The 21,119-nt window shown below is 38.6% G+C and overlaps 1 protein-coding gene and 2 long non-coding RNA genes across 7 annotated transcripts; 1 reads left to right on the top strand and 2 right to left on the bottom strand.

Moving 5' to 3' along the window:
* Positions 1-67: 67 nt before the first annotated feature.
* VPS37A (VPS37A subunit of ESCRT-I) lies at positions 68-19,464 on the top strand. 5 transcript variants are annotated; one of them, XM_073001318.2, is made up of 12 exons: positions 68-386; positions 1,953-2,027; positions 3,139-3,253; positions 4,733-4,833; positions 6,691-6,904; positions 9,172-9,242; positions 12,151-12,278; positions 12,365-12,423; positions 12,509-12,577; positions 13,304-13,447; positions 15,652-15,732; positions 18,020-19,464. In XM_073001318.2, the coding sequence occupies exons 1-11, from the start codon at positions 208-210 to the stop codon at positions 15,730-15,732; spliced, it is 1,236 nt and encodes a 411-aa protein (XP_072857419.1). In that variant the 5' UTR covers positions 68-207; the 3' UTR covers positions 18,020-19,464. The 5 variants fall into 5 exon arrangements, with proteins under 5 accessions (XP_072857419.1, XP_072857421.1, XP_072857422.1 ...); XM_073001321.2 differs by having other exon boundaries at positions 369-386; positions 3,155-3,253; XM_020791457.3 differs by lacking the exon at positions 68-386 and adding an exon at positions 658-790 and having other exon boundaries at positions 3,155-3,253.
* On the bottom strand, positions 5,609-8,741 carry LOC144589602 (uncharacterized). The gene is made up of 2 exons (XR_013545816.1): positions 7,366-8,741; positions 5,609-6,935 (listed from the first exon to the last, which is right to left on the bottom strand). It is a non-coding gene; the product is annotated as an uncharacterized LOC144589602 (long non-coding RNA).
* On the bottom strand, positions 13,847-15,287 carry LOC144589601 (uncharacterized). The gene is made up of 2 exons (XR_013545815.1): positions 14,082-15,287; positions 13,847-14,049 (listed from the first exon to the last, which is right to left on the bottom strand). It is a non-coding gene; the product is annotated as an uncharacterized LOC144589601 (long non-coding RNA).
* Positions 19,465-21,119: the final 1,655 nt, after the last annotated feature.

Genomic DNA, 21,119 nt, shown 5'->3' with positions numbered 1-21,119 from the left:
CAGCTCGTGCCCTATTTTCTCCTCGTTCCCGGAGCTTCCATTTCCTGTATCAGTAGAAAGACGGCTTTCTGAGGGAGGTGGGGGTGAGACTGTGGGGCCGGGGCGGCTAAGGCTGAGGGAAGGAAAGAAGGAAAGGCTCTTTCCTTTTGTCTTGCTGTCCCACCCAGCCCTGTTTGGACAGAGAAAGCGGGACGCGAAAGGAGCGGGATGAACTGGCTCTTCCCGCTCTCCAAAGGGGCCGGCGGTGGCGGGGCCGCCAGCGCCGCCGCCTCGTCGTCTTCGTCGTCGTCTTCCTCGGCCGGCGGCTCGGCCTTGCCTTCCCACCTCACCAGCCTCCAGCAGCAGAAGCAGCGGCAGATCGAGTCTCTGCGCAGCGCCCACGCCGCGTGAGTGGCCCGCCGTCCGCGGAAGGGAGAGGGGGTAGGTGGGTGGGTGGGTGGGTGGGAGAGAAAGAAAGGGGTGGGGGCGCCTTTTCCTCAAGCAAACGTCTCCCCCACCACCACCAGCACCACCCCCCGCGCTGTCTCTCTCTTACCCCCCCCTCCCGCCTCATTGCTGGACTCCAGTCACGGCCTAGACGCATCGGGATCAACGTTAACTTCCGCTAATCGGCAATGACTTGTTTCAGGGAAAACATGTTTAGGATGCAAGGCAAAACCAAAGAGTAATCATTAGAAAACAAAGAAGGCAAAAACGTTGTGGCACCGTAAAGGCTCATTACAATATGTTAATAATGCGCTTTCGTGGGCGTGTCCACTTCCTCAGACATAAGAGTAGGACTGCATGGCAAGTATGTGTATTGTTAGTTATACATGGCTTTGTTTAGGATGACAGTTTTAGCATGAAGCATGCCTTTGGTTTGGTTCTAGAGATCTTAAATATGCTTTCCTTCTTGGGTACCTTATTCCCAGCCTTTTGTTTGCTGGTGCCCTGTTATTCCACATCAGTTATTCCATTCTCGGTAAGGGAATCTTATCTGTCTGGGTCGTCTCGTTAGTACAATGACAGATCAAAATATCAAAGCACCTTTCCAACTGATAATATTTACTGGATGCTTTTGTTTACAAAAATCAAAATCACAATATGACGGTACTCAGTTTTGCTGTCAGTCGCATCAGTTGTCAGAAGAATGGCCTATTCAGTAGTGTTCTCCCCAGTTAGAACCCCAGTCTTAATGAATGGGGTAGGAAATAGAAGTTGGATTTATAATGCTGGAATCTGAATTGGCATAATGATGTTGAGTAAGAGCGATGCCTGTGTGAAGAAGCTGACAAAGTGGGGTCTAGCCAAACTGAAAGTGAAAGACCCTGCAGATGCAGCAGTAGATACATTTTAAGGTGGCTGACATAGAAGAGCTAATATTTGCCATGTTACTCTAACTACATGGCTTTATGGAGACATGGAATACTCTAACTCACTGGTGGGTTACTCAGGAGTTTTGGACTGCAACTCCCAGAAGCCTTCACCACCAGCTGTCCTGACTGGGGTTTCTGGGAGTTGCAGTTCAAAAGCATCTGAGTAACAAAGGTTAAGAACCACTGCCCTAACTAATGGTTTTATGGAGACATGGAAACCGTAGCAATTGCATTTACTTGCAGACCCCCAGACCCCTCTTGTATTTCACAAAACTAGCTGCTGTCAACTGTCATTTATTAGAAAGCAAGCTATTACTGTCCTGTAGACACCAAAATGTTTTCAGAGGCCATTCCTGAGCCCTTGCAAGCTCATTATAGATTGCATTATAACACTGTGCAACTAAAGTAGAGAATGTGGAACACAGACCATGTTCCAGCTGAAGTTAGGAAGTTAAAATTCCTAAATTTCAACCAAATTTAAGGTTAACACTCCCACTGAAATCACTGGGATGTTAAAGTAGTTAACCTGATCATGTTTAAGTTTGTTGATTTCAGCTATTGGATGACACTAATAAATATTTGTACTTCTTTTTATAGCATAGCTGAAATACAGAAGGATGTGGAGTACCGATTGCCATTCACTGTGAATACTCTGACAATTAATATTAACATGTGAGTACCATGTGATCTAACTCTATTTCATCTTGATTGCTTAGCTGTGTTTTATAAATTCTGATAAAGACAGATAGATCAGAAAGACCTTTCCTCAAAAGTAAGCTAGGATGTAACTTACTTTTGTCTTAGTATGCCCCATACATATGTAAATAAGTTTGAGACTGTGAACTTTATTAGAGAAGTTGTGTTTTCAGCTAACATTTTTAATGTATTTAATTATTTTTAAAATATTTGTATAACTTATTGTTTTAGGTTTTAAATATTGCCTTTTTAATGATGTAAGCTGCCTTGGGTAATTTTTTAGGATAAAAGTTAGGTAAAAATATTTTAAATAAATAAATTTTTGTTGGGGGCTGTTTCTGGCTGTCTAGTCAAATTCAAAGGCAAAATTATAAAAATTCCCACTTAATAGAACTCACTCTTGTAGTCTAATACATATGAGCACTGTTTGGGTTTCTGAGGGACTTTTTCTTCATTAGCTTCTTGTTTTTGACATTGGACACTCAGAGGAATAAACATTCCCACCACTTTTACTTTCTGGATGAAAAACTCTGTGCTAGTGCATGTTGTCACTGCAAACAATGTTGAGGGGAAAGCTATCAAGTCATCTACTTTCAAAGAACTAGTTAGTAAGATCACCTAAAAGTAGTTTAAGCAATCTGTTAAAGAGGTTTTTTGCATAAATAAACCACAGAGAGCTCAAAATTTGCATGCTTTTTTCCCTATTCAGAAGCAATAATCGTTTAAAACAGGCCAGAGTTAAGCCTTAATGTTTTCAGGTCTTTTAGCTAACTAACTGGTTTGAATGAATCAGTTTCCTGAGCTTGTATGTAATGGCAAAATTTGTTTTTGTATCATATGCTGGGGAGAAGAGCCCAAGGCTCGGTACAGCTTGTTTGTAATCTGGGCCAGAGAAGAACTGTTTTGATTGTTTGCAGAGCAGAGGAACCAGGGATTTGGCTGTCTTAGTTCAGGCCATAAACTACGCATTGCTCGCATAGTAGAGAGTAAAACATTTTAAGGAGAAAGGCAGGCTAAAAATATTTTAAATAAATAATTTTATGTACGTGAAACCAACAGTGGTAATCTATTATCTTGGCATTTACAGCTTGCTTCCTCCTCAGTTTCCTCAGGAAAAACCAATCATCAGTATTTTCCCACCAATACGACATCATTTAATGGATAAACAAGGAGTGTACGTCACCTGTCCTTTAATAAGCAATGTATGTATCATATAATTTTCTAAAATAATTAAAGAGACAATCCGGTAGTAGATTTATTTGTATTGTTTTTCAGAATAAGTAATTAAGAGCAGTGATTCTGAGCTATATCAGTTGCATTACATTGCAGAATACAGTGGTGCCTCGCATAACGTTTTTAATTGGTTCCAAAAAAAAAACCTTATGCGAAAAAAACTTTATGCGAAACACCATTTCCCATAGAGATGCATTGGAAACTGGTTAATCCGTTCCAATAGGCACGGATTGCCGTCCTTAAGCGAAAAAACCCATAGGAAACATCGTTAAACGATACAATGTATCCTCCATTGGAATGTATTGTAGCTGACTCAATAGGTTTCAATGGCTTTGCGAAGTCAATTTTTGCAAAATTAAGTGTGTCATAAAAGGGTCAAAAATGGTTTTAAATGCTTGGATTAGCTTCTGCACCCTCTAAAACGGATGCAAAAGTTAATTTGGCTTTGATCTGACTTTTCGTTAATTAATGGTGAATTTTTCCCCCCAACTTTTGACAGCTGTCAAAATCTGACAGCTCCATTATTTCCTATGGGGGAAGAAAAAATTCACAAAAAATTAATGAAGACTCAGCAACTGTTCTAAATTCTTGGGTTCGTTAGAGGACCCCCTAAGTTGTGTGCAAACCTGATTTGGCTTTGATCTGAACTTTCGTTAATTTTTTGTAAATTGTTTTCTCCCCCATAGGAAAGCATGGAGCTGTCAGATTTTGACAGGTCCATTGGTTCCTATGGGCCAAAAAACAAAAATTCACAAAAAATTAACGAAACGTCAGATCAAAGCCAAATCAGGTTTGCACATGACTTAAGGGGTCCTCTAACGAATCCAAGCATTTAGAACCGTTTTGGACCCTTCTAAGACACTTTTTAAATTGAAAACAAAAAAAACGTTAAGCGAAGCAGGGGACCTAAAACCAAAAACGTTAAGCGAAGCATGGTCCCAAAAACGCTATGCGAAAATCGCCCATAGGGAAAAACGTTATACGAAGCACAATCTGCCTCTGAAAAAATAAACGTTAAGCGAAAAAAACGTTAAACGAAGCAAACGTTAAGCGAGGCACCACTGTATTTAAAGAAATGCACTTACTGAATTATTGGAGTATGACTTCTGTGTAGAAGAATAAATCTTCAGAAAATGAGAAGCAATAGCATTTTAGAATAGTTTGGTTGACTTTCTAAGGGTTTGTGGCCTCTTCTTTTTGAACTCAAAGAACTTTGATTTATGTTAAATTATGGGTACACTTTAGCTCCATGTTTCTCTATAGATAAGACTTTGAGAGGCCTCCATATGTATGAACATCCATGAGACGCAGATGTATCTGTCATTGACACTTGCATCCATCATCACAAGAAAGCCCCCACAGTTGTCTTAAGTATAAAGTGGATTGTTTCATAGCTTCCAGTGCTTTAATCTTGCTAAGCATAGTATGGCTTTTTAATCTCCTAACAGTTCACAATGCACTCAGACCTTGGAAAAATTGTTCAAAGTATACTTGATGAGTTTTGGAAGAATCCTCCAGTTTTGGCTCCCAGCTCAACATCATTTCCATAGTAAGTAAACACAAAGAGAATGGAGCCTACAATTCCAAATAGAATGGATAACTATCCATTAATACTATATCTGTGTTTTTTTAAATCTTGCCCTACGCCTACATTGCCAAACTGTGGCTCCAGTTCAGATCAGACATGACAGCTAAATGGTATGCGACAGCTGATGCTCCCCCTGCCCTTTTTTTTGGTCATCTGCTAGTCCAGCTTGTCATTCCGTGTCTAGTTTCGCTGGCCACATGACCATAGAAACTGTCAACAGACAAACACTGGCTCTGCAGCTTGGAAACGGGGATGAGCACCGCCCCCTAGAGTCAGACACGACTGGACTAAATGTCAAGGGGAACCTTTACCTAGTCCAGATTATGTCTCTTATTTTCTTGTTCATAATATGTTCAGTTTGCTGTGATGTTCCAGTTACCCCACAGCATGTAAGTGAATGCCAGCAATGGGAGCTGTGGTTTCACAATGGTTTCCAATTCTCACAAGGAGGAAAAGCATGGTTTGGTAACCATAGTTTTGGATGACACTGCAACTTTTATTAAGATAACTAAAAATAGGAACAGCGCATGTTTACTCAGAAGTGTCTTGAGCAGAACTTTTGAGTAAAAATATTTTTAATTTACTGTTCTGTGCCTAAAACATATAGCTAGAAATTGGAGACTGTCCTTCTGAAAGGCTGAGGGTGACTGTCTCTTTGCACTGAATGTATTACTTTGTTTGAGCTAGTTCAGTTTAGGAACTCAGGTAATTAATCATGAAGACAGAGCACAGGTAGCTATCCTGTGATACAGCTGTAGATAGAACGGCTGAAATCCAGTAGTAAGTCACAATTAGAATAGCCTGTTGAATCCTTACAGATTGATTGATCAGTGGGGATGCCATTGATTTAATGGGCCTACTCTAGCAACTTGCTATTGAATTTCAATCATTATATGGCACAGGAACCAAGGGCTTGTGGCATGCCTGAACAAGAGGGTCAATTAGGCTGGCTGTTTCGTCAGGCATATGCTATATTGAGGGTGGGGAGGGGATATTTAGTAATGGAAGACTTTCTTCTACCATTCTGTGGCTCCCAAAGTTGCCACAAAATGAAAGGGATTATTTGAAAGTTACAAAAGCCATGGGAGAGAACAGTAGGCGTCTTTTGTTACAGAAAATGTCCCCCTGCTGGTGACATCATTCCCCTTTCTATCTCAGCCATTGTCACTTTCGTTTCCAGTATTGTCTGGCTCAATAGACTGGAAGTTACTGCCATAGCACAGGTGCTAAATATGTACTACAGGGTGACCTAGAGTGAGAATATCTCACTGTAGTCTGTAATCTGTATCATGAAGAATTGTGAGATCTGAGGTACTGTATCAAAATTTCTACAGGAAAGCCCCAATCTCAAAGGCCAGTGGCCTGTGTTTGGGTGTTCTTTTGGCTTTCTTAAGACAAGCATCCCCACTTTCATAGTGTCACATAGCAAATCTCATTTGAAATGGAGAAGGCTTTCCAAAGCATTTTGTGATACGATAATCTGTATAAACAAGCAAAAATGATTAGAAAATTTCCGCTGGGCAAACTAAGTTTTGCTATGATAGCAGCTAAACTTTACAACAAAGTACAGTATTTTGAAAATGGCACCCTATCCTTTACTGTGATAGTACAATGGCATTGTTGGTAGATAACGTGATACAAATTGTTAGGTTGATAGAGTTAATAATGACTAAGTAATATGGGAAATAGTTAAAACTCTGTCTCTCTCTATGTGTAGATATAGATATATCTGCGTTTTGTGTATTTTAATAATTTTCTTTGGAGAAGAAAGGTGGAAATGGGTGTAAATTGTCCCCTACCCTCTTTTGTTCTTCTTAGCCTTTACAGCAAACCAGCTGGAATTCCTTCATATGCTCAGAACTTTCCATTTCTTTCTTCGTATCTGCCACAAGAAACAAATAGGTCGGTAGCATCTGTGCCACATGCAGAATCGCTTTCTTCAACTTACATGACAGATAGGCCTGCTGCTCCGTCATTTGGCATGATAACAGATCTGCCACTGCCAGTTCCAACAGCAGAAACATTTTCACAGGTATGTATGATTCAGCTGTTTTCTTGTTTTCCTGGCCTCTGGAACAACTTACCTCCTGAGATCCGTGCGGCCCCCTCGCTGGGTATTTTTAAGAAACAACTAAAAACACTGATGTATAGGCAGGCCTTCCCAACAGATAACCCCTGACGACTTCTCTTTTATATATATATATATATATATATATATATATATATATATATATATATATATATATATATATATATATATATATATATATATATATATATATATATATATATATATATATATATATATATATATATATATATATATATATATGTGTGTGTGTGTGTGTGTGTGTGTATTCTCCGATTTTATTTCCGTTCAGCTGTAATGATTTTTAAAATTATATTGTTGTTTCTGATTGTAAGCCGCCTAGAGTGGTCTAATATGACCAGATAGGCGGGATAGAAATAAAATAAATAAATAAATAAAAATACAAGTTGCAGTCCAGATTTCAGATGCTGTAGAAGAATGACACTGAGAGCAAAATAAATTTTAAACCATTCTGTTATGGTGATAAAGAGGTCGTATAAATTTAGTAGAATTCAAGGACAGGAAACATTACATCTCTAAACTGGCTCTCTGTCTGAAAGAATTAACTAGCTCCAGTTGTATTTTAAGATTAGCATAATTCAAACATCAAAATAGTGTTGTGTTTGCATAATAAAGCACACATATTAATGAATAGAAACAAAATGAACTCACTGAACTATGACAAACAAGAAAAATAACCACCCTAATGTAATCCAAAATAAGGCTAGCATCAGCACCATCCAATTTTTACAAGGGGGCAGAATATTCCACAGCTGGAATGGCACAGGCAAGAAGATAGGAACAATGATGTTCCACGCAACAATTCAGCTGATGCATTCTTTGCTACCGGTGTCTTCAAGAACAGTCTATCATAAAGCACATTGCAGTAATCTAGACAAAAAGTTAATACCGTGTTTCCCCAGAAATAAGACAGGGTCTTACAGTAATTTTCGCTCCAAAAACACATTAGGGCTTATTTTCAGGGGATGTTTTATTTTACAGTCATGTCTTCTGGTTGCTGCATAATGCTGCACAATGGTGGAGGGTGGGTTTTCACTTAACTAGGGCTTATTTTGGGGGTAGAACTTCTATTACGAGCATCCTGAAAAATCATACTAGGGCTTATTTTCAGGTTAGGTTACCATTGTCTGCTGCCTGCCCAGGAATAGTCATAATTAGTGGACCAACCAATGCTAAACTAAAGCATTCCAAGGCCACTTGAACTTCTGCTGACAGATGTTTCTGGCAGTGCTCCAAAGCTGTGTAGTTGCTTCTTCATGGGAAATGCAATAGCATCTAGAGCAGGTGGCCTACCCTCTTCTCAGACTTGGTAACCATCAATCTCGATAACTTGTGTCTTCTTGGGATTCACTCTTAGTTTATTGGCCCAAATCCATACATCTGCCTGTCACTGGCAATCCCTACCCAGTTCAAATGACAGATAGATCTGGGTTAATCATTGTTTAGAGAGTGGGAAAGGCACTGTGTCCTAATGTTGCAGGTTTCCTTACTATCCTCGGGTGTTACTGTATATAACTTAAACAATTATATGAAGGTTTACTCCATTCTAGAGAAAGACTGGATTCATAGTCCTTGAAAAGCAGTTTTTGTAATTTTACATCAGAGTGTATCAAGTAATTTTACATCAGAGTATCAAGAGTGCGTTACCCTGATGTTCTTGTTGTGTTAGATGGTTGACATGCATCTGAACCATCTGAGAGCTAGTGAACTATGAGCTGCAAAGTGCTTCTTAAGGATCATGTATTCATCCTTGTCATCCTTTGCTCTGTTTATTGGGAACAACAATGCTTTGTCTTTAGAGCTGGATATGTATTTTTAAATTTGTTTATCTAGACGCATATGGTATAAGTTTATATTCTTTTCTTTACTGAACTTCATTGTACTTCTGTACTAATGATGTGAGCTGTTTATCTTTTATAGTTCATTGCTGTGCCTGGTTACCTGGCAGTAAGCCTTACTTAAATCTGCAAGGCTCATGTCTTAATAGACACATATAAATAGTACAGTTAGCGCTTCTGCTGAACAGACTCTGTATTTATAACTGAGTATCATTTCATACATAATATATGTGACACAGGAAGGATTTTTTTTTTTGTTACCTTTACAGATTTGTCGTGATCTGTATTAAGAAAGAAGTACCATTCTGTGTTTTGCCATTCAGTGTCTTGTCACTTTCTTAAAAATTTCAGGGGAGTCAAAATGGATTCAGTTACAGAATGCCTGATGTTCCTGATGCATTTCCAGAACTATCAGAACTCAGGTAAAAATGCTCTTTTATTATTAAAACAAACTATAGTGTTGTTAAGCTCTAAGCTACCTAGGAGCCTCGTGGCACAGTGGTTAAACTGGAGTACTTCAGTGAGACTGCTCACGGCCTGATTTCTACCCTGGGCACAGGTAGCCAGCTCAAGGTTAACTCAACCTTCCTTTTTTCTGAGGTTGGTAAACTGAGTACCCAGCTTGCTAGAGAGGCAATGTGTAACTTGCATAATTAAATTGTAAACCACCCAGAAAATGCTTTAAGCACTATAGGGTAGTATAAAAGCAGTGCACTTTGTTTTGCTTTCTTACTTGGCTATTAACCCTGCATAACACAATTTGTAAGGCACAATAAGTATGAAAAGAGTTTAAATTGAGATTTAAAATAATGACTTCAGCAACAGCTTGAAATACAGTAACAGTTTGCCCATGCTCATAAAAGTCCTTCAAGTTAAATATTTCCAATTGTGAAATGTTGGCACGTAGAAATGATCCATCAGCAAATATATGTCAGACCAGTGTTCACCTTCAGTTCAGATATTTTATAGCATTATTAGCTGAGCAGTGGTGAACACATCTCCCCACACCATAGCCACCTATTATGTATAGTTTGGAGAGAGAGAGAGAGAAATGGTCCATATAGGTCTACTGCTTTTTACAAACACACTTTTTTTCTAGTCAGTGCAAATACTGGAACAAGCCATGGTGCCTCAGAAATCATTCAGTGCATGCTTTTTAAAATCCTGTTTTTGTCTAACTAGCATCTTTTGCCAGATTGTTCCAAAAATAACCAGTATTCGCTAGAAAAGCGGCAATGAGTGAACATGAGTTTCTCAAAGGCATGACATTATGAAATGAAAAAATATACAGTGCAAAATAAAAGCCAATATTAACAAGGGGTACATCGGCCAGTGTTCTGTTCAGAGCAGAAGGAGAATTGCATAAGCATGCCTCCTACTCTGGCAAGCTCCCTGTTTTGCAGCCAGTGTGAGATCAGGCCCACAAAGGGGAGCAGAGGAAGCCTTGCATGATTGCCCTTCCATTCTGCACTTCCTGAATAGGATAGTGGTCCTCATGTTTAGGCTGATTGATTAATTCAATATCATTTCTACTCTGCCTTTCTGCTTGTGCAGGGAATTGAGGCACCTTTTAAATTAGGGAAATACAGTTGTGTTCAAAATTATTCAACCCCCACTGAAATTGAATGTTTTGGCCATTTTGACATTGATTTTGATCATTCAGTCATCTTGCTTACATTTACATGAAAGAGGCACTTGTAGGTCAGAGAAATATAACCTTAAGTTTATAATGAAATAACCACAAATGTCTTTTCTGTGCTCACATCATTATTAGTTTTTATTCAACCCCCAAGTGACATTCAATCTTAGTACTTAGTACAACATCCTTTTACAGTTATAACAGCTTTTAAACGTGAAGCATAGCTTGACACAAGTGTCTTGCAGCGATCTACGGGTATCTTCGCCCATTCTTCATGGGCAAAAGCCTCCAGTTCAGTCAAATTCTTAGGCTTGCGCACTGCAACTGCTTTCTTTAAGTCCCACCAGAGGTTCTCAATCGGATTTAAGTCTGGTGATTGCGATGGCCACTCCAAAATGTTCCAGCCTTTCCTCTGCAACCATGCTCTAGTGGACTTGGAGGTATGCTTGGGATCATTGTCCTGTTGAAAGGTCCAACGTCTCCCAAGCCTCAGGTGTGTGACGGACTGCATCACATTTTCATCCAATATCTACTGGTACTGAAGAGAATTCATGGTACCTTGTACACGCTGAAGCTTCCCTGTACCTGCAGAAGCAAAATAGCCCCAAAGCATTATTGACCCTCCGCCATGCTTCACAGTAGGCAAGGTGTTCTTTTCGTCATATGCCTTGTTCTTCCTCCTCCAAACATAGCGTTGATCCATGGGCCCAAACAGTTCTAATTTTGTTTCATCAGTCCACAGAACACTATCCCACAACTTTTGTGGTTTGCCCACATGACTTTTGGCATAGTGCAGTCGACTCTTCTTATTCTTGGGAGACAGCAAGGGGGTGCGCCTGGGGGTTCTGGCATGGAGACCTTCATTACGCAGTGTGCGCCTTATTGTCTGAGCTGAAACTTCTATACCCACATCTGACAAATCTTTTTTCAGTTCCTCAGCAGTCACACGGGGACTTTTCACCACTCTACGCTTTAGGTAGCACACAGCAGTCGAAGTCAGCATCTTCTTTCTTCCACGACCAGGTAGCATTTCAACAGTGCCCTTTGCCTTGAATTTGCGAATGATGCTTCCTATGGTGTCTCTTGGTATGTTTAACTTCTTTGCAATCTTCTTATAGCCATTGCCCTTCCTGTGAAGACAAATCACCTCTTCTCTTGTCTTCCTGGACCATTCTCTTGACTTCACCATGTTTGTAACCACACCAGTAAATGTCTAGAAGGAGCTGAGTATCACAGTCATTTTAAAGCTGCCTAATTGGTGCTTATTATGCTTGATTGGTGCTCGGTGACATCCACAGGTGTTTTCAATACCTGATCGAAAACACCTGAATGAACCTCTCTTCTTCAGAGTGGTAGTCTTTAAGGGGTTGAATAATTGTGGCAATGAAGAAACCACAAAAGAAACATTTACTACTGTATTACATAAACAATTGATGTTATTTTAGTTGCATTTGGTTCTTTAAAACGTCCTTGTAGGATTTCATTCTGAATACAATTCCAAATGTACACTATAGTCCCTAAACCCCTTTACAGCATTGGGGGTTGAATAATTTTGAACACAACTGTAGATAGCTAGATGGAGCTGCAAAGTAAGGAAAACATTGTATTTGAAACAAAAATGCTTAGTTGATGTTATACGGCAAGATGCTCGGTGCCAAAACTATAATTTTTTCCCTTCTTTTGAAATTCAGCATATCTCAGTTGACAGACATGAATGAGCAAGAAGACATGTTGCTGGAACAGTTTGTAAATCTACCCCAGTTGAAGCAAGTCATTAACGATAAGGATGACTTGGTGAAAAGTATTGAAGAGCTAGCAAGTAAGACTTCAAAATATTTTTCATTGCAATATTGAACGGGTTTTGACAGTAGCCACCCAAAACTGAAGTGTGGCTTTACTTTGCAGAAAAAAATTTATTACTGGAACCGAGCTTGGAGGCAAAACGTCAAGCAGTATTGGATAAAGTAAGTGAGGAAAAAAAATATTTTCTGGGTTGTTGGAGAGTGCAGTTGAGTCTGCTTGTTAAGAGATGCTGTGTTTTTCTGCCAGTATGAACAGCTTATCCAGTTGAAGGCCATGTTTGAAAAGAAGATGCAAAGACAGCATGAACTGAGTGAGGTAAGCTTTGGCCTTCTTGCACAACAGAAAGAAAAGGGCAAAAAGGGTTGGCCAGATGAATCTTTGCCCTGATTTCAGCAACATTGTTTAAATAGGCAAATACATTTAAATTATATGCTATTAAGTCAATTCTGAATTATGGTGACCCTTCCCAGAGTTTTCTGGGTATCAGGTAATCAAAAGTAGTTCACAAGTGCTCTGATTGGTGTGCACAAGCATATTAATTGGGGCCCAACACAATTAGTAGTGGAAATGGAAAATTTTATACATTTGATATTATTTGCAATAAATAAATAGTAAATAATAGCTCTTAATAATTCCAGGTTAAATGTAAGTACAGCCATTTTGCAGTTCTCACTTATTAGGCATACAACCTGCCCCTCAAAGAAACCTACATTGCTTGGTAGAACTGGGATACAGTGATTAAAATGCAATATGAGAAGAACTGTATCAGTAAAGGCAGGCATGCAGTGGCTTTTCTGCACCTGCTGGCCTTGCATATGACATGCTGCATGATTGGCAATACCAGCTCTGCAGCCAGTGTGAGACTGGGTTTTTGAAGGTGAGCTGGGTAGAAGGGTAATGTTTCTGCAGTCGCAAAAGCAAACCAGATTCTGCAGAATTGATTTAAAAATTTCACCATCATGTCATTTTACTCAATTTTTTGCAAAGAGAATTGTGTAGGCACTGAACACATTTCATATACACAGTACTGTGTTTTCTTAGAGTTGTAGTGCAAGTGCTCTGCAAGCAAGACTGAAAGTAGCTGCTCATGAAGCTGAAGAAGAGTCTGATACTATTGCAGAAGACTTTCTGGAAGGGAAGACTGAAATAGATGACTTTCTTAGCAGCTTCATGGAGAAAAGAACAGTATGTAAAATCTTCTTCAATTTTAAGACAAATATCTATTTTTTACATCTTCAGACTTTAAATAGAATGGAAGGCAGAGCAGTAGAGAGCATTTTAAGGGGCAGAATTTTACTATCTTGCACTGTTTTGCAAAATAACAAATTGTCTATAGCAGAACTGTGCTATATTCAAGAATAAGTGGTTCTTTAAGCCTTCCGCCATCGCTCTTGCCAAGCATCCCCATCAATTTCTTGTATCCCAAGTATGCTGGGGGCAGGGAGTCAAACTAATAATCCCAATAACATCTTACAGATTTCCTAATTACTTGAAATTGTTGGGAACTGGGTAGATAATTGCACTGTACAGATGAGTAAATACTGTATGTATTTTTAAATACTGTATGTATTTTTAAATACTGAAATGGGAAAAAGGAGGAAAGCTGATTTCTGAAATGTAGTAGTCCATAAAATGTTGCCACATTAATTATCCAGCATCCACTAAATCACTGCACTAAATCACCTCTAAACTAATAACCAAAGATAAATTAATGAAACACAGTGTGTTGGTATAATGTGAATAAAGGGGAAAACAAACCATGTGTGATTAAGCACCTACCTACCTACCTACCTACCTACCTACCTACCTACCTACCTACCTATTTGGGCATATCCCCACTTCCCAGCCAAAAGCAGGTTCTCAAAACAGCTTGCAAGGATTTATAATGACAGGCCAAGAATCTAAAAAACAGCAAGGAAAATGAGTTAGGGAAAGAGAAAGGGCAGACCTTGATACCTAGACCTTAACAACAACCAGCTATAATAAGAGGAAGCCACTGTTGCTGGACTTGCTGCTGAGTTGCATCCTACTTTGTTGGATTACAGCACTTTATCCAAGGAATACTATCATGTGCATAGGGGTCGGCACTCAGTCAAGAGCAGCATATAATGTTGGTGGAAAAATAATAGCAAGGTTTGTTCAGTGTATCATTTAATGATATAAGCAGATTTTTTCCATTGATTTTATAAAAGGCATATGAAGTGCAATTAGTGAATGTAGTCATGATATAGTAATGTAATACAAAGTATTACTGTTGCACTATATAAAATATATGAGTGTGATTATTAGTAGGCAAATAGAGTAATTGAATGTAAGGGTTAAACAGTTTATTAAGGGGAATAAATATTTTCTGTGATCAACCTGTTTTCCCTCCTGCAAATGGGATTTTCTTAGACATACTGTACATGCTTCAGCAAGCTGATTTATAGATCAAGTTCTTTACTTTCCACTGACTAGTCAGATGACCGAAACGCTGGGTGCTAAATGCAAGATACAGAGGTGATGCCTATCCCATATTATGGTAAACAGACATCTTGTCACTTGAAAGACTTCCTCTTCTAAAAATGTACCAGCCATTTGACTGCAGTGGAAGTTTTTAGTTCTTTATTTGACATATTAAGTATCTTTGCTGAGAACTAAGTCCCCTGTGTTCTGTGGGTTTGCCTTCTAGCAAAGTATGAAGGAAAAAGGTTAATAAGCACTTTCTTGATTCTGTTACATTATCTGTATAATTCATGTTGTACTAAGGTAATGTAAGGCAGGCAAAACTTAGGATAGCTAAACACATGTGGATCATAATTTAGCAATGGTTAAACAAGTCCAGTTATTTATATTAATAACATTGATTCCAGTGGAAATCAATGTGGTTTTACTCTGCTAATAATCAGCTGATATGTTATGCTAAACATCAACTACTTGAGTAAAAAGTCTGTAGGTAAAGATTAATATCATAGACCATTTCTCATTTTCTTGCAAATTGTCTGGGGAAACAGTAAGCTATATGTCTTAAGTCTGTGGCAGCAAATGAATTTCCACAAGCATGGCATATACCTGAAGTCTGAAGCTCATTGATTTCTTTCATCTTAAATTTCTCAGTAAAATAATCAGGTACCTTGTGACTTGCTAACAAATGTATTTGGAGTTCAACTGGAAATTTATTCATTTGACTGGCATATAAATCTAAAAATGGTATGAGTATTTGTTTGTTTCTTTGTTCGATTTATATCCCGCCCATCTGATATATTCTACCACTCTGGGCGGCTTACAGAATATCAAAACAATTTAAAAACATTAGCATACAACAATAACAAATAGTGCAGGAATAAATAAATAATAAATAGCAAAGCAAAAGAGTATGAGAATAAAGAGCAAAGTTTTTCTCTCTTTAGATTTGCCACTGTAGAAGAGCCAAAGAAGAGAAGCTTCAGCAGGCAATAGCAATGCGCAGCCAGTTTCATGCTCCATTATAGGTATGTTCCAAGTATATATATGGCGAATATGAGAGTTGTCCCACATCCTACACATTCTGTAGCCTGGCTGACCAATGCAACCAGTGCTGATAAATTCTACTTATTTGGTGCAACAGCATGACTCTTAAGTTGTCCCATAGCACATATGTAACCACAGATACCAAAGTGTAACCAAATATGCAAAACTGTAAAATAAAAATAAGCACCAATGGATTGCATGCATTCTTCCCAAAGCCTTTTCTATGTACCTTCCCAAAAATTGCAGCCAAAATTTGCCAGCAACCCAGAACAATTCCACAGAAAGCAACCAGCTTGCTTATTTGCTTTATATAATGCAATATACCGCTCCATTAGTGCAGTGCACTATTTTTGGTGGTTTACAGTGTGCTAAAATAAAATCCAACAGCAGTAAAATTAAAAGAAAACAGTCAGACAGTAAACAAACTATTGAGGTGTAGTTTCAAGGTAAAAGGTAGAACATGAGGCATAAAATAAAGCAGGCTTTATTTATTTTATTTATTGTTTATTTAAAGTATTTCTATCCTGCCTTTTTCCCAAAAGGACTCAAGGTGGCTAACATCATTAAAACAATATTTCAAAGCTAAAAAGAGTAAGGGTACAAATATTTAAGAAGAATTAAGCGAGTGTTATATTAAAATGGTAACTAAGAACAGTGTTAAAGCACATTTAAATCAACAGAGCACAACAATCCATTTAAAACCCCTCTCATATCACCAGTCATTAAGGAAAAGCCTGCCTGAAGAGAAAGGTCTTTACCTGACTGCAAAAGGACAGCAAAGATGGGACCAGCCTAACTTCCCATGGCAGGGAGTTCCAGAGTCTGGAAGCAGCAACAGAGAAAGCCCTCTCCTGTGTCCCCACCGAGCACACCTGGGGCTGTGGAACTGAGAGAAAGGCCTCACCTGCTTAATGTCTGGGCAGGTTCATAGAGGGAAATGCAGTCTTTTAGATAGCTTGGATCCAAGCTCCGTAGGGCTTTATAGGTTAAAACCAGCCCTTTGAATTGTGCCTAGAAACTGATTGGCAGCCATTGGAGTGGTTGTAATTGGGGGGGGGGGTATATGTTCCCTTTAACCAGCTCAAGTTAACAATCTGGCTGCTGCAATTTGGACCCTTTTGAGTTCTGAACACTTTCCAAAGGCAGCCCCATGTAAAGCATGTTACAGTAATCCAACTGAAATGTAACTAAGGCATGTGTCACAGTGGCCAGATCAACCCTCTCAAGAAGCAGGCACAGCTGGGGCACTAGTTTTAACTGCAGAGGCACACCTTGACTGATACTTGACTTTAAATGGGTTTTTCCACCATATGATTTACTGCCAATTTTCAATGGCGGCAGCAGTGGGGTGCAGCACGCCATGGATCCCGGGACAATGGAATGGGGGCCCAGACTCACAAAACTGACCTGCCTACTAAAATGTGTTGCTTGTGTGAACAGGCTTCTCAGTATTTTTGTGATACTTTCTGTATAGTTAATCTATGCAATAATGCTTACACTCTCTTAAACCACTTTATAACTGCTAGTTTTTCCATCTGCTGAGTTCTACACGTGTGGTGCTTAGATATGTGGTGGAATTAAAAGAATGAATGGAGCCCTTCCCTGCAGATAGCCTCTATATGTTTCTCAGATGCTCACGCTTGAACACCTTGTGACCTAGCTGTAATAATTGTATAGCTCACATTAAAAACAGCATGGCTTGTAACCAATTTTAATGTGCTTTGTGCTAATGTGAAAAGGCGCACAGAAAACAGAAAAGATGTGAATATTAATGGGGAAGTAGCAGAGCAATAGATGTCACAATTGTCTTGCTCGGTGATCATCTGAGCCATCTCAAAAAACTTTTTTTGAGAGTGTTGGGAATTCAGGAATGGAATGAGCTATAATATTGGAAGACTAAGGAAGGAAACAAGAATGAGAAATAAGGTAGAAGCACCTGAATGGTATTCCAGGTGGCCAAAAGGGGATCATCATTTTATGTCATTCCACTATTGCCTCTAGATCAAGCTTGCTATGCTTTAAACAATGATAGGAACAAACCTGTGGAGTTTCTAATAACACTAGAAACTCCACAGATTTTTCTACATGTAAATATTTTATATGTTTCATTTTGTATACTAAAAAAATACAGAGCATATAGTAGGCAAAAGGAATTACTTCATCTATTTAGCCTGGATCAATTTGAAATAGTTGCATGTATAAATATATATGTTTGCATACTAGTGTACACTGAGCAATTTGATTAACTAGTTGTCTTTGTGTTCACAGATTTTTCCAGCTAATTAGAAATTCTAAGGCGAATGACTGAATTCCACAAAGCACATGTTCATAGATCTATTATTTTGCAAATAAGCGTTTCATTATGGTTGTATTTATAGAAAAACTGTATACAGTGCAGAGATGGATTTTTTTGTATACATTAGAATGTCTTTATATCCTAATTTTATCCCCCATCCTTCTACTGCAATTTTTGCACTAAAATTTCTGTCTTTATTACTGATAATCCTTACCATGTTCTAAGTTCCTGCTGCTGTCTCCACTTTCCTTATATATTAAATATTTGAACATGTAATTTTGACTAGATTTTTAAATTTTATATAACATAATTCAGAAATTTTGTATCAAACATTGGCTGGTTCAGTTTGGGGTGTGTGTAAAAATACTTATTTACAAGTAAGTTGTAAGGTGAGATGCATCTGCTCAGCCCTCTCCTGTTCAATTTATTGATTTCCAGTTTTCTACCATTTTTATTTATGCTAACAAAACAGTATACTTTGTTAATACAGAAACCAAGTATTAGTCACTGTGAAACTGAAAAGATAGGAGGGCGTGCGTGCTGCATTACAGTCCACTGCAAAGAAGGGAGTCGTTTGCCTACATCTGAAATTTGATGTTTCTTATGATAGAGGACTCCGATACCAAAACCTGTATGGTTTGTCCTCAAGATCACTCTTTGGGGGAAGATACACACACCTTGCCATAGAAAAATGCATAGGCAGATGGAGGAATTGTTTCTATCATACTAAATTCTTGCTTTTTTCCTTCTACTATTGGAAACAAATAAAGGTATGTTCCACACAAGAAGGGCAAGAAGCAGAAGGATGCAGGACATAGTGGGGTATGGGTAGATCTTTGAGGATCTCATTATTTTTACTTTTTTTTTTCATTTAGATCACTTTCTTTCCTCCATGATATATTGTGCTGGGCTTTGTATATTAATGCCTTTGAATCACAGAAAGACAAAGGAGTTTTGCATAGATAGAAAAATGGGGTGTGGGAAGATTGGGTAAAGCAGAAGTAATCTCTTCTGTCTAATTCTCTGAGTTGGAAATTAATAAGCTAGGCAAGTTCATCCATTTGTTCTGTGTTGAATTGGGAGAATAAGGGGAAATGACATAGATTTTCTTCGTGGTCTATGTACATCACATATATAGGCCATCTTCAGAACTGAAATTGTTCAGTAGTTTAAAACCAAAGAATATTGCTTTTCTTTCAGACTTCTTATGATTATTATAGCTTATTGTGTCATCATTCTGTTAAGGAACTCAAAAACTACATAGGTCTTATATCTTTGAACCCCATTTTTCCCATGTAGATAAATCTGTAAATGGCAGTGTAGTAGACAAACAGCTCTAAGTGTATACATTTATTATTTTCCTTCTTAACAGAACTCATTACTTTGTTATAGAATAAAAGTTTCCTTCTTGATTGGCTGCAGGGGAAATTCAAAATGCTTTTGTATTATTACTTACACATACAAAGTTAAACTTCAGATTCTTCTAGAAAAATAGCTACAGAGTCAGTTTTCCAAAACTTTAGGCTCTTTTCTTGATGGCACTGAGTTTTGAACTGGAAATAAATAAGTCTGTTGGAACAAATGCAATTGTTACTGTATGCTTTAGATTACATTATCAGCTGTTGTCTTTGAGATGTCTTCAGTATCTTAGGTTTTCTTCTTCCAGTCTTGTTTCCTGGTAGTAGCTTAGCTTTCAAGGATATTTGGAAATACACAAACTTAAAATACTCACTTAATAGCAAACTCCTTATCCATATGTGAATGTTTGCACAGCCAGAAGGGTTTTTTTGTACACAAGAAGGAAGTATCAGCAGATTTTGGGGAACTCGAAAGTTAGAAGAAGTAGAAAAGAAACCACTATAGAAAATGGTCTATGTGATGAGACCCCAAAAACAGCTCATTGAGGACTAGGAGTGCTCTTTGGCCACAGAGTCTTCTTGACTGTCATAGGTGTGAATGGAGTATCATAGAAAGAGACATGGCTGGTATCTTGAACAAATGACATTTCACATTGCAGTCTTGTGCATGTCCTACTTTAGGTTTTTTAAAATGGCTGCCACCCTTTGCTTTCTCTGCTTTTCCTAAAACAAAACAGAAGTGCTTCTTGCTATTAGCAGTGTATCATTTCAGTCCCTGTGTGTGACATAATCTAAGCCATGTTCAAATACAGTCATGCCCCGCTTTACGATTGCCCTGCATTATGACAAAACCGCATTGCGACGACATTTTTGCGGTCATTTTTGCAATCGCAAAACGATGGTCTGAATAGGGTTTTTTCATTTTACGATGATCGGTTCCCTGCTTCGGGAATTGATTCTTCGCAAAATGACAATTTTCCAACAGCTGATCTGCGGTTTCAAAATGGCTGCCGGATAAATAAAATGGCTCCCCGCTATTTTCTGGGACGGATTCCTCGCAAGACAGCCACCGAAAATGGCCGCCCTATGGAGGATTTTCGCTGGACGGTGAGTTTCCAGCCCATTGGAACGCATTGAAGGGGTTTCAATGCGTTTCAATGGGTTTTTTATTTTCACATTACGATGTTTTCATTTTACAGTGATTTCGCTGGAACGAATTAACATCGTAATGCGAGGCACCACTGTATTACCGAATCCAGTTCTTCAGAACACTTAAAGGGGAGTACTTGGCCTCACCTCTGTCCATCATTTCTTTTTTTATTTGATGACAGAGGAGTCTGAAAAAGAGCCGTTCCCACTCACATATAGGATCTATGTACAAGTGTGAACCCAGATTTTCCAGGGTTCATGTGTTCTTGCTTTCAAGATTCCAGTATCTTGTCAAGAAAATGATAGCAGAAGGAGGCAGAGCTAGATGCTGTACTGTAAACATTCTGAAGAAACCAGATTCACAGTGCCTGAATAGGGGCTCAAATCATGCTGTTTTATATGTAATTGCATATCAGACTCCTTTGTGTCTTGCACAAAGTATGCTCTGGAGTGCATATATGCACACTTTTATCCTTTAATATTTTGGATGGTTTAGGACAGTGCTAGAGAATGTTACCTCTCAGTGTTATCCAGCTGCATCATCTTTCATCCCATTTTGTTAGCC

The sequence above is a fragment of the Pogona vitticeps genome, chromosome 5 (genome assembly GCF_051106095.1).
Source record: "Pogona vitticeps strain Pit_001003342236 chromosome 5, PviZW2.1, whole genome shotgun sequence".
Classification (NCBI taxonomy): domain Eukaryota; kingdom Metazoa; phylum Chordata; class Lepidosauria; order Squamata; family Agamidae; genus Pogona; species Pogona vitticeps.
This window is presented reverse-complemented; position numbering and strand designations above follow the sequence as displayed.

What these genes read in the sequence shown, in the direction of transcription:
- VPS37A (XM_073001318.2), top strand. Translation starts at nt 208, where the DNA reads ATGAACTGGCTCTTCCCGCTCTCCAAAGGGGCCGGCGGTGGCGGGGCC. An exon ending in CCTGTCCTTTAATAAGCAAT is followed by an intron (nt 3,254 to 4,732) that starts GTATGTATCATA and finishes ATCTCCTAACAG; the next exon opens with TTCACAATGCACTCAGACCT. An exon ending in AAGTATTGAAGAGCTAGCAA is followed by an intron (nt 12,279 to 12,364) that starts GTAAGACTTCAA and finishes TTTACTTTGCAG; the next exon opens with AAAAAAATTTATTACTGGAA.